The sequence below is a fragment of the Sinocyclocheilus rhinocerous genome, unplaced genomic scaffold, assembly GCF_001515625.1.
Source record: "Sinocyclocheilus rhinocerous isolate Xijiao unplaced genomic scaffold, SAMN03320098_v1.1 scaffold677, whole genome shotgun sequence".
Taxonomy (NCBI): Eukaryota; Metazoa; Chordata; class Actinopteri; order Cypriniformes; family Cyprinidae; genus Sinocyclocheilus; species Sinocyclocheilus rhinocerous.
This window is the reverse complement of record NW_015633185.1, coordinates 2453390-2467320: the sequence shown is the minus strand read 5'-3', so window position 1 is coordinate 2467320 and position 13931 is coordinate 2453390. Positions and strand designations below refer to the sequence as shown.

Genomic DNA, 13931 nt, shown 5'->3' with positions numbered 1-13931 from the left:
GGAGGCGCGCCGTGGGCGGAGCTAAAGAGTGACGAGCACTTGGGCGCCGAATGCCAACAGACATTTGATGCAGTTTCACTTACCGTCTGCAGTTCTGAATCATGACCGGGATCTTTTATAGCTGGGACCGCTCCATCTTTCAGTATCAAACAATGTGCAAATCCAGAGTCGAACTGGACCTTGTTTATAAAACGTTCGTCAACAAACACAAAAACTGACACTCCGTTGCTGCCCATATAAGGAGTTCCACCCTCGTTTATGTCATGAAGAGCCACGATCGAAAAAAACTCTCCGAAACTTGTACGAACCCGGACCAGATTTTTGGCACAGAAATACTCAGTCATACGTCCAAATTGTTTTTTGAAACTTTGTCCATGCTTATCATGAGAATCCAACTCTTTAACAGTGTAAACAACTCTGAATGCATGAAACAGCATTGTACCCCCCCTTTAACGATTTTTCCATCCATCTCACGTTTTCATCGCTATGTTCCCTTACGTGCTCTGTTTCACTCAGTAATGTGTGACATTATTAAAGGCTTGCTAACTGCAATTCATAATGATTACAAATTGTACGTTTGACACATTTGGCTCAAATGGTTTTAATTTAGATGCGTATAACCATATTTTATACCTAACACGTTAACATTTATTCCTCAACTGATTACTAAACTGTAAAAAGAAAATGGTGATGTCCATAAATTAAAAACTAATCTGTAACTAAAATGACCTTGGAACAGTCTCCATTATTGAATGACTGAATTCATGTTCAACTGCTTGTTTATGTTTGTTCCAGTATATCCACCATAGGCTGATCCATCTGACTCCTGCGGACTACGACGACTTTGTGAACATCATCCGAAGTGCCCGCGGAGCGTTTTGCCTGACACCAGTTGGCATGATGCAGTTCAATGACGTGCTGCAGAACCTAAAGAGGGGCAAACAGACTAAAGAACTATGGCAGCGGATCTCGTTGGAGATGGCCACTTTCTCACCCTGACTACTCTAGAGACCAGCAGGGACAGAGACGCCCAATCTTCCCCACAGACCACTATCACAGCTCAATCCGACACGCAGCACTCTCAGCACTCAGCACACAGCACTCTCCGTTCCCCTTGATTGGAAGTGTAGCCATGACGACTTCCTGTACAAGCCCACTCACATGACCGAACATTTAGTCCTTCAGGCCCTGAAGTCATGAGAAAGTGGTACAGAGATACTGGGGCATGTGAATTACTCCAGTCAATGGGTCCCTCCTTCATCAAGTTGTTGATCTCAGTGTTGTGTCTGATCTTATTTTTGTTCTCTTTTTTTTGGTGTGTTCAGTCGCGTAATTTAATGGCTATCTATGTTTTATCTACGAGTCCTAACATCTTTCATTCACTGATTTCTATGCTTTGTGATCCCGAGTTCATTTAGATGGTTAATACAGGGACAAAGGTTTTCACTTGCTATGTTGATGTTTGGTTCACGTTTAAACAAAACCACTAAATGTCAGACTTATTCTGCAACATTCCTCTACCCTGGAGAACAGAGCCTCCATCGGTCATAAAGGATTTCAACGTTGGATAGTGGATGGCATTGTAAACATGAGGAGAATAAAAACACAACTTTAAAAGAATAAAAGAGACATTTATTATGAAACGATAATCAAAGTTCGGGTGAGGATTCTTCAATGTTTTTGTTTTATCTTTTGTTTTTAATATTTTGTATAGTATGGTGTGTCTGCAGAGAGCAGGATGAAGAATGGAAGAATGTTATTACTGACTGCTCTGTGAGTTCCTTTTTCCGGTCAGATGTTGGTGGCTTGAGTGCTGGAACAGAGAAGTCTGGCTGGACCAGATTACACAAGCTTTAATTTTTGAAATTCAAGACATCAGCGGTGACTTCAGTCAAAAACAATTCGGGCTTGGTGTCGTTTAAATTGGGTTCTTTTATATTTGAATTCTAGCTGTTTCTGATACCGTTAATAGACTTTGGTATCTGTGCAATTTAATATTTCCGAGGTTTAGTCGAACCACACAATTTCACTTTTCTGTTCTCATTTTAAAATGGGTTAACTGCTCCCCTCCGTCTAACATTAGTTGAGTGGTCTATAAATGCCACTGCCAGATTCCCGCGTTTCCAGCATCGGCCCCAGCTTGGAACTCGCTAGTGGAGAGTGACTGAGTAGAAAATGTACTGTGATATTTTTGTATTCTTCAAGTGTAGCTTGGTTGGGAAAAAACAAACAAACAAAAAAATCTATATAAATATAAATTGTGCTGATTGCGAGAGGATGTAATCTAGAATAAATGGGGAAAAGAGAAAAACTAAATTGGAACAAAGCAATATTAAAAATGTAGAGTTTACTTAATAAAGATCAATCAAAACACTAAGAGAGTTTATCTGTGTCTGTTTATGTTGTTCTAACCATTATATACACTACTGTTCAAAAGTTGGTCAGTTTTTGTTTTTGATAGAAAAACAAGGCTGCATTTAATTGATCAAAAATAGTAAAAACAGTAATATTATTATGAAATGATATGAAATACATTAAATATTATTAACATTTAAAGTAAGTGTTTTTTTATTTTAATATATTTTAGAATGTAATTTATTCCTGTGATGGCAGAGCTGAATTTTCAGCAGCTATTACTCCTGGAGCACAAAAGCAGTCTTGAGTCGCTGGGGTATGTTTGTAGCAATAGCCAAAAATACATTGTATGGGTCAAAATTATAGATTTTTCTTTTATGCCAAAAATCATTAGGACATTAAGTAAAGATCATGTTCCATAATGATATTTTGTAAATTTCCTACTGTAAATATATCAAAACTTAATTTTTGATTAGTAATATGCATTGCTAAGAACTTCATTTGGACAACTTTAAAGGTGATTTTCTCAATATTTTTATTTGTTTTGCACCCTCAGATTCCAGATTTTCAAATAGTTGTATCTCGACCACATAATGTCCTATCCTAACAAACAATACATCAATGGAAAGCTTATTTATTCATCTTTCAGATTATGTGTAAATCTCAATTTCAAAAAATTGACCCTTATGACTGGTTTTGTGGTCCAGGGTCACATATGCTGATTTGGTGCACATTCTTGAAAACAGTTATGCTGCTTAATAGTTTTCTGATTTTTTAAAATTTTTTATAATACATTTAAAATATAAATATTTTGTAAAGTTGTCTTTAATGTCATTTTTGATTAATGTATCCTTGCTAAATAAAAGTATTCATTTCTTTCTCTTACTGACCCCAAAGGTTTGAACGGTAGTTTATATCGGTAGTGGGATGAACGGATCTGATAAAATTCACAAGAAGTGTCAGAAATGACCTCGACTTGGAGAGAATCAACGTTGTACCGAGGGGGTTTTCATCGCCTGGGGGCGCTAGAAGGTTAAATATTGAAACTGCTGAAATGTTGTGGTCTATCGGGGATTCCGGTTGGTTTACATGAGGAACTGACATTCACAAAACTGACATTCTTTGCTTATTCAATCACGCAGTTCGTTTAGGTGCCAAATGACACTTGCACATGATTTATGTGTTAATGCTACACTATACATTTAAGCTTATGGTAAGCAGTTTACTCAAATCACTTCAGGTAGGATGTGCTTTAAAAACAAATGTGTCAAGAAAGATAATGCACGATACTCACACCGGTCCTTGTTTGGGCCCCTACCTGAAAAAAATAAAACAAATCCGCTCGGAGGTGCACTCTTGGAAACAAGTCTTTCGAAATTGACCACAGTGCGGGGGTTTTAATTTAACAAATGTATCCCTTATAGTATTTTAACATCTATTTTGTTCTAATAACTCCAAATTTTCAGTTAAAAGATTTCAACACATCCACCTTAAGCTTCATCTTTTAAAATGCTTTCAGACGGTGTCATGTGAAATTGTGAGCAGCGGGAGGTTTCCCCCCATCGGGCGGACTGATTTGGTTTGTTCCAGAGTTTTCGGTAGGTAGAGCGTCTAGAGCCAACAAGCAAGCAGCATCATAGCCGAGTGAAGATGGCGGCTCAGAGAGTGATGCTGTCAACGAGAGTTTGAGTTCACCTCTCATTTTAAACTTATTAAACCTTTGAGGATCACTTACGGATAGCTGTATCAAAGAAAACTATATCGGTGAGTCATGGTTTGTGTTTTCTTCAAAATAACCGCGGTCTTGCCTCTTCGGAACTGAAGAAATGCTACGGCTAGCCGCGCTAACCTCGTTCTGAAGAAAATTAGAGGAGCGACTTCTCAACATGTTTTAATTTAAAACCCATTTTAGTTTACGCTGCTGTATTTAAAAAACCCCGTGACATTTCCCTCTCTCCGAGCTCGGCTGTTTGTATAAAGGCTGCGTCTAGCCGCAGAAGGGACTGTTGAGTTTTGCAGTTTAGTGGAAGTTTTGAATAGTCACTGATTTCCATATACATATCCAGAAAGTGTTTAGGTAATATTAGTGACTAAACACATACACAAATCACCGCTTTCCTGCTCTTTACACAGTCTTAATGTGCAGTAACAGTGTCCGAGTGTGTGAGAGCGTGTCTAAGTTTGAGTTTCAGAGCAGCTGGGACAAAAGCAAAGCGGGATTCGTGTTGCATTTAAATGCATGTGTTTCTGTAACTTCATGGGCAGATTGAGTCTGCATTGGCACCTTTACGCAGTCCATAGAAAATCCGAGCTGCTCTGCCAGCTCATGCCATAGAGACTCGTTTTGGGCTGTAATGAATTTTACACGGGCTTCAGTCAACGCTCTGTTCTCTTTTAAGGTGAGGCGAGAATATCTCGTGTCAGCCTGCAGTTGCACTGCTGTGTTGTTTTTGAAAATCTCTTTAAAATGATAATTCAGTGCGAGTTGCTCTAGCTGAGCGTTAACAGAATATGCTCTTGGATTTGTAATACTTTGAACTGTTTGGGTGTTTTTAGTAATTTGCCTGCATGACGGGTTGTTTGGGTATTTTTTTTTTAATCATATTTGGATCTTGCGTTAAGAAAAGATGCCTCTGTATTTGTGGGTTGTTAACGCATAACGTGTCCATTTTTATTACTAAGATTTAGTTTAAAATTTATGTAAACGTTTAAGGGAGTGTGTATGTCTAATGTGTTTTCCACCATTTTAATAACCTTTCTAGGATATTTTAAAAGTGCAAAAATATTTCATGTTTCTCTAATGCTGTGCATGCTAATTACGCAAGAATTTGCAACAATAATTTGTTTAAAACCATTTTAGATGTATAACATGTCACAGCACGTGTCAGCTTTCCAAAACAACCCTTGGACATTTGTGTAGCATATATAACAAGTCTGTATCATGTATTCTGCTCTCGGAATATTGAATGATAAGGAAACGATTTTCAAATAATAGTTAACATTTTTATATATGTTGTTTAATGATCAAAAGTTGGATAACAAATGAAGTGTATCAGTAACTGAAGTGATTCAGAGATACTCAAGTAGCTTTTAAGCTTAACATGCTCCTTGGTTTGTAATTTGGAGACATTTTTATGAATGATCCTAAAATGATTTTCTTTATCCTTAGGTAATTTTGGATGGAAGACTCATATATCATGTTGGCTAGTCAAGCTTTTTACAACCATAATGTCTCTTGAGCCTTTGTTTGTGTTGGGTAAAATGTAAGATTTCTGTATCATGCATTATGCTTGTTGAATATTGAATTATAAGGAAAGGATGTTAAATGATACTATATAAATTTCCATTCTCAATCTCAGTTTTTTTTTTTTTTTAAGATTATTGAGATTTGATTGATATCAAATTTATCTCAGTGACTTGTGATTCAGTGATACTTGGATTGTCAAATTGCTTTCAAACTTAACACAATCCTTGGCTTGTCCTTTTTTTGCCCACACAGAACTTGGAGAGATTTTTATGAATGATCATACAATGTTTTTCTCCATCATGAGGCCTTTTTTAATATTGGATTGAAGACTCACAGATCAAGTAGTTTGATAATGGCTGTAAAAAGCTTGATTTTAAACTTGAGTCTCTTGAGCTTTTGTTTGTCCTCTTTTCTCTTTCTGTTTCCCGTGCAGACTGTGGTGTAAAAGTTTAAAAACAGGACAAATATATGCCACAATATCACCCATAACTCAGCTCGCTGAGTCCCCACATCCATGACCCAATTAGCATTGAATTGTGAGTTTGGTTCTGTCCCAAGAACATTATAAATGTCTGAGATAATTTGCAAATGAGTGTTGGGCCTGGGGTGGCTCTTATGCTGAGACTTTTATTTATGGGTGTAACGGAAAGTGGGACAAGACTTGGATTATGTTTCAATAGAGCCGGAGAAGAACCCAGAATCCCATTAGATTAATGACTTCAAATGACCAGGCTCCTTTCTTTAGCCTCATCTCCCTAAAGCTGGTATTAATTTCACTCCTGTATCTTAATTGCATGCATATAGTATTACACGCTCACTAGTTCAGAATGACCTTTGGAAAGACTAGGTCTGTAACTTTGTAATCACATGAACGTTTTTGTAATGTTAGTGCTCGTTAAAAGCCTTGTTGTGTCCAAGAAATGCACCCTTTTTTGCATAGATAATGCGAAAGTGCTTTTTTGCTGCAGTGCAGTCCACTGAGTCTACTGTCACTTTCCACTAAAGAACAGAACAGAATATAGGGGATCTGATTTTTTTTTTCAGTCCGTTTAATCTTCAGGGAGCTGAGTCAGGTCCTGTGCAGCTCTGGGAAATCAGAGAGGGATGTCGACAAGGAGGGAATTCTGCAGCTTGATCGAGCCATGCAATGAAGGAAGCACTCCAAGAATGCTTGAGGAGATGAAGAGTTCTTCAAACCAATAGTTATGATGACAGCAGAAGTAATAATAGCAATAACAACACCAGTAATAATATGAATCCTACATTTTTAATTTTTTTCCTGAAGAACTGACTGTAAGTGTTAAAAGAAGTATTTCAGTGTTGGAATGAAAATGACTGAGGCCGCTGTATACTCCAGTCCAGTACACTGTAAAAATGATTGTTCAAAGTTGTAAATAAAACAAAAGGAATTTTACACTTGAAATAGTTAGCCCTGGGTCATTCTAAACACTGACTAAACAGAATATCGGATTATCTTGTTTCATGTTTCATGCTGCTCATACTCAGGGTTAACATAATCCTGGACATTCATAAGTTGATATTTCACACTGTATATTACTAAACCCCAGGTTAACGTTCTAATTTGCATATCCACAGTGTCAGTGCCATTGAATTGACAAACGCAGTACATGTTTGCATAAAGGCTCTAGCGTTGCGCATCTGCATATTATATATTGCCTGTACTATCACGTTTTCCATAATGGACTTTTCGAACTATAAAGGTAAGAATGAAACGGTCTCCATTTTACACAAATTCACATGTTTTCCATGACCATTTGACATTTTCCCCTCAAACTCTGAAATGACTGCTTGTATGTTTAGCAGTGTTTCAGTGACTGACCAAGGCACACGATTGGCTGTTGGTTGCTAATCATCTAGCCGTAACATAACATAAAAAGCGCTTCTAAATTACAAGTGTGTTTACCTTCACCCAGGGTTAAGCACAGTTTGAAAAATGTCACGTTTAATATGTTAGTTGCAATTTCTTTGTGAAATTTACTGGCAATTTTTAAGTGAAAAATTTTCTACAAATATTTTTCAGCGTAGAGATTTTTTTTTTTTCAACATTCAAGCTACCAAGACAAATACTCAGTCTCCAGTTGTCAGTTTAGTATGTTTGAAAGACTGTTGTTGTAGCTTTGATCAGGTGCGCTGTCTGAAGCCATGAGAACGAGCCCAGAGCGGTAAATAATCTGCTTCATGTACCCATGCAGAGCCTCTTTTTGCCCTCACTTCACTGAGTCAAGAGGCAGAGGCAACCGGACGGTCATCCAGTCTTCCTCTGGTCTTTAACAACGGATCAGTATGCTGAGCCTAAATAGCTCTTGTTATTAATAAAAAGGGATGCTGCAGGGATCGTTGCATGGTAGGGGTCAAGAGGTGCAAGTATTAATGCCATGCTAGTTTAATATCAGATCAGTTCTGAGCTGATTGCCAGCCCAGCAGAGATATAAGCGTAAAGCGTCCTTCATCTGCAAGCCTGTGGGGCTTCAATTAGCTTTGTTATCTTCACAGGTTATGGCATTGAAGAGATCAATCTTTTATTTTTTTAATGTAGTGGATGATGAATTATGAATGGTTATATAATTTAAGAGTGGGAGTTTGCGGCTCTTTTCACAAGCGTGTACTAAGATAAGTGATAATGCTGAAGTCTATTAAGGGTTCTTTTGGATATACATAGCTATTATTTGTAGTTAAACTGTAAACATGGATTTGTTAGCTTGATCAGACCTTTTGACAAAGGCTGATTTTTAGGTTACATGCTTTTTGAGAGCTCTTTGTTTCTCTTCATTTGTTTGCACACCTCTCAAAAACACAGTTGCATGATTTTACCCCCCGTTTCCCTTATGCATTTCTGTTTATCTGCCATTTTGCCAGCAAATCTCACCTGGTTTGAACCCCATTAGATGGATTCTTTCTACATGCCACAAGATGTCATGTCTCTTTCTAATGCGATCTATCTCTCCACACAGCTGTGGATTACAAAAAATTGCATCGCCTTTCTATCTGTTTATTTTTGTTATATAATTTAAGAGTGGGAGTTTGCGGCTCTTTTCACAAGCGTGTACTAAGATAAGTGATAATGCTGAAGTCTATTAAGGGTTCTTTTGGATATACATAGCTATTATTTGTAGTTAAACTGTAAACATGGATTTGTTAGCTTGATCAGACCTTTTGACAAAGGCTGATTTTTAGGTTACATGCTTTTTGAGAGCTCTTTGTTTCTCTTCATTTGTTTGCACACCTCTCAAAAACACAGTTGCATGATTTTACCCCCCGTTTCCCTTATGCTTTTCTGTTTATCTGCCATTTTGCCAGCAAATCTCACCTGGTTTGAACCCCATTAGATGGATTCTTTCTACATGCCACAAGATGTCATGTCTCTTTCTAATGCGATCTATCTCTCCACACAGATGTGGATCGCCTTTCTATCTGTTTATTTTTTTTCTTGAAGTTTCTCCAGGGATAAGATTGGGTGTGACTGATTGAATAGCCATGCAGGGTAAGCATAATTCTCCTATCCTCGTTTGTAAGCCTTATTCTCCTGGTGCTGATTCACAGGTGAGGGGGTTGTGTGTTGTTTCATTTAAACTTCATAATCTGGAAGGCCCTGTGCTGGACACACATTATCAAGCTTCCCTTCTGGAGAGAAGCCTTTGTCAGAGAGATGATCTCCATATACGGTCTGTCTCCGGTGGTTATAGCACTGCCAGAAAACATTATAGTGTGTAATTTATTGTGAGTTATTTTTTTTGTTCTATGTTAAAATACTTTCTCCTAGGATTAAAGTGGTCTAGCATACATGCATGAGCTGGTTGATTTACAGAATTATTAAATATTGCATCATTCTTACTTAGGATCTATGGAATATTATTGATCATCTGGCATACCTTTTGAATTTGACAGTTTTCTGCTTTAGAGTGCAAGTCTAACTTAACACAGTTAACACCTTTTTAAAAATAGAGCTAATTGCAATATAACACTCCAAAGAGAAAGGAAAACTTGAAATCGCATCATATGACCCCTTTAACATATCACTCAGAAAAATAAGTTTCTGATTTTTTATTTTTTTTGCTGAGATGCTGTAAACGAGACCTGGTGCACTTTGACAGTTCAAAATTAAGAGATGCAACCCATTTTTAGTGTCTAAATGGAACGGAGTAAAATATCTTTGCATTAACTTGCATTGTACCTGGACTATAAAAGTGGATTCAAACCTGTTTTTTTAGTTGTGATAGTGTTTCAATCTAAATTACATTCACATTACATTGGTGTTTTAAAAAGCCTAATAATAATACTTTTATATTATTATAAGTAGTAGTAGTTAGTATTATCACTAGACAGTATAATATTGCTATTGTAATACTACTCAACTGGAAAATGTAAATGAGAAATGAATATTTTATAATACCTATATTATTTTACTTTACGATAGGAAAATTACAGTACTTTTCTCTTAATTTCTTTACTTGAAAAAATTAATGCCTTGTTATTGGCAGAAACCTGCTGTTTCAGTGAACACAGGTTTACAAGTGTGCGTCATGACAAAATGCGAATGTGAAAATAATGCATAACTGGTGCCTGTTGCATTTCCACATTAAATACACATTAAACTCACAGCACATGGAGAGATGGAGTTTGCTGCTTTGAAACATGCACAGTGCTTTGAAACATATTGCACTTTCACTTTTAGTTCATTTGACAGATTCTTTGCAAAAGCAATGACACTCAACACCATGTCAAAGACATTTTAGGTTATTATTAGAAGTGTAAAAACATTTTTGGTTCATTACGAGACTGTGGCAGAGTATAGGTAATTAATGGAAAACACTGGAAAGGTTCTTTAGTGAACCCAAAATGGTTCCTCTGTGGCATTGCTGTGATTTTTTTAAGAGCGTGAAAAGGTTGCATGAATGTTAAAGGTTCTTTGTAGAACCATATATTCCAACAAAGGATCTTTATTTTTAAGAGTGATGAGTAGATGATCACTACTGAGTTAGTACTGCATGTGCTTCAAGTGATTCTTTTTTCTTTAACAGATATTATTTCTTTTCATCAGGCCCTTAATGATTTAAGTCCTCTCTTGGAAAATCAAAATTGGAAAAACAAGGTCAGATTTCCCCCTCTGTTCTGAATACCAGGCTGTTTGTGATGTTTGACTTCTTCCATAGGGCTTTAAAGTAGAACATTCACAGCAGAAGTCAAATGGGTCACACGGGTTTAGCGGCCTGCACTGTGCTGTCCAGTGGCTCACTCAAGTGATCCATCCTGTGCCATGCCGCTATCCAATCTTATCACACATCTGAGGAAAAAAACGAGGAGGTGGAAAGTGTCATTACTTGTAGCACTTCCATCCATCTGACCGTGGAATTTTTATTTTTTTGAAGATTATCAAAATATCCAAACTTAATACCATAACAAATAATCTGATATGTATATAAATGTGTATCATCATACCCACTAGAGTCCCATCTGAAATGCATGCTAATGAAAGTCTGCCGCAGACCAGTATTAATCAGTCAACACAGACGAAAGGGGTGGGTAGTGCACCTCTGGAATGCTTTTACCCCTTAGGTTAAAGAAATGGTAGATTGATTCAATTATCTGTAAATGAGAGATCAAAGGACTCAGAAAAACAACATTTTTGAAGTAGCAGCGGAAGATTAGCTGTTCTAATCTCTTCAGGGGTTTTCTGCCTTCCCATCAAGAGCTCTTTTACACAGGGGCTGCTACAAAGAGCAGCACTTCTACTCTTTCAAGATGAAACCCCTCTCTCACTTTAGTCCTCATGCTTGGCTTGAAGAAGTCTGTTTGTTCATCTTTTGAATGAAAGTCTTCCTTAATGCAAAATGTTCTTTTGTTTGTATTTGACATCAGTTCTGTTCGTAAAAGTTCTCTTTGACCACGTTTACCTCAGTGGAATGGACTTGATATGTTGTATGGCTGCGCACATTTACTGCCAAGAACACCAAGGCATTGAACATTCTTGACATACTGCCTCAATTATTGAGTTTGAGCAATCAAGCAATAGCTGAACTGATTTGAATGCACTAAACTTGTCTTCAATTCAAGGTCAGGTATTCCTCTGAGATTTGATACATTTCAGTGTAGTATAGAGAGATTGAATTCAGTGAGGCTGCGGCAGCTGCATTTCATGTTTTACTCCTCTGCTTGTCCTGAGTCACATCTGTGTATGTCTTTGTAGTTGTTGTGCATTTTAACTTCCAAATTTTGTATCATCTCTTGCAAAATGATACATGTCAGTGCATCACAATTTCGACATGGAAACTTGCTTTCCTTTTGTCTCGTACAGAGGCTCCCAAATGTGCTTATGAGAAATGCTTTCAGTGTTTGAGCTTGTTTAGACAACCTACTTCTTTATTAATCTTATTTGCAAATTTTTTTTATTTAAATGAGATTAAAAATGAAAAAAGTAGTTTTATTTATTTAATTTTAATTCAATTATAGTTTAGTATTCATTCAACATGTACTTTTCCAACACAATTTCCCAAATCATTGCATGAACCTTCATTTGGGAAACCCTGACATGATATCAAGATTCACTATGATTTTTAGACTCTACTGACGCTTAATATGGACACCTCATGACAGGTTGAGTTTCTCTCTAATCTGTGTTGTTTAGTCTTCTTCCAAAGGGTAACACAATCCCATGGTTTATTTTCCTCCTTTTTTCATCTGAGTTTGTATGCCTGCTGACAGCTTCATTTTCCACACTTTATTTCTGGAAGGCTTCATTTGATTCCGGATAATGTTTCAAGAGTTAAATCAATTGCTGTGCACTTTTCCTGACTGCTGAGATACAGAATGTTATTACTTAGACTTCACACACACACTCAGCATTTTGGGGTTCTCTCCTCTTTAAAGTGATACTTATGTCTATAGGCTCTACAAAGGAAAGAAATCGATAAGCGTTTGCCGTTGCTTCACATTTTCAGAAGAGAGTGAATCCTTGAGACATAAAGTACTGTCACAATATATTTTGAGTTTTCATGGCTAAATAAGAGCACCACACAGGTTGCCTGTATTTTGGTTAGTGTTTTAGTTTTTTGTTGTGGCAGTTGGATTGCAAGCAAGGCCTCTGTGATTCCTTAGTCATTTTTCTAGTGCAGTGCCATGCACAACCTTAAATTTGATGTAGTGCCCCATGAAATCTCAGCAGGGTAATGATACCCATACTGTGCTGCACATTATTGACAATATTGAGCTGAAGCTTGACTTTGCAAATTTAAAATCGCAAATCAAATCGCAATCGCAATATCTGTCAAAAAAATCACAATTTGATATTTTCCCCCAAATCGCACAGCCCTACCCCCAAGTGTAGCCTAATTATTTTTATGAACACAAAGTTTTAATGAGTCTAATGTTAATGTCATAATATAACATTTACAAAGCAAGTATTGAATAACTGAATTACGGATTGCCATAAAATTCAGAAACATATCATAATACATTACATGTTAAGTAACTTGTCCTTTTATAAGTAGAAAGTTTTAATATTTTACTTGGTGTCTGGTTATTGTTAACACTTCATAATAACTTCATCAGTTTTTCACAAAACCGTTATAATGCTTCATTATGTTACAGATCAGTACTTTGTGAATATTGAATATATGAATATTGTATAGAATAATCAACATAAATATTTGAATGCATTTTGTCTTATGGTCTGTGATCTGCATTATAATGCATTAAAGTTTGTTAGTTACTAGTGAAAGTAACGCAATATATCAATATATTATGTTGAGCTTATAAACTACTTTTTCCCGCTTTTTCATATTGATTGGAGTATGCTGTAATTTCCAAGTTTGACTAAGGTTTTGTTCATGAATATTAATTACGTGTACACCTTGTTTGAAAAGAAATACGCTCTTAAGTGTGTGCTAATCAAATGAGAATAGATGAAGTAGTGCTGGGCGGTATACTGGTTCATACCGAATACCGGTGTAGCGTCTGGACCAATCAGACACACCATTTCTCATTTGATTTAACAAATCAATTATTCATTAGATTAACAAACGTTCACAGACCCCTCACCCAATAAACATACTGGGTGCCAAGTTGTCTGTGAACAAGGCCCAGGACCCTGGTTACCATGGCAACCCTGACACCAGATACATTTACGACCTAATGGAATGTGAGTAGGGAAAATCGCTGCCTTTGAATTAGAGAGAGACACAGTGCCCAGTAGAAATGGACTCTTTTCTAATTAATCCATAGGAAAACCTTTCTTTGAATGAACACACAGATCCTTCAGGTCATTGTGTATATTATTGCGGTCTTGTATATTATCTGTTGTATTGTAGACTAG

General features: G+C 36.8%; 2 protein-coding genes across 7 annotated transcripts in view; both read left to right on the top strand.

Moving 5' to 3' along the window:
• LOC107743573 (zinc finger SWIM domain-containing protein 8-like) overlaps positions 1-1679 on the top strand; it is a 46002-nt gene extending 44323 nt beyond the window's left edge. For all 4 annotated transcript variants that reach the window (XM_016556893.1, XM_016556896.1, XM_016556895.1 and 1 more), the window contains one exon: positions 796-1679. In XM_016556893.1, coding sequence (XP_016412379.1) covers positions 796-999 — 204 coding nt within the window. In that variant the 3' untranslated portion in view covers positions 1000-1679. The remainder of the gene's footprint in view (positions 1-795) is intronic.
• A 2298-nt stretch (positions 1680-3977) lies between these two features.
• Positions 3978-13931, top strand: part of LOC107743572 (bifunctional heparan sulfate N-deacetylase/N-sulfotransferase 2-like) — a 150893-nt gene continuing 140939 nt past the window's right edge. For all 3 annotated transcript variants that reach the window (XM_016556892.1, XM_016556889.1, XM_016556888.1), the window contains exon 1: positions 3978-4119. The gene's annotated coding sequence lies outside the window, so the exon portion shown is untranslated. The remainder of the gene's footprint in view (positions 4120-13931) is intronic.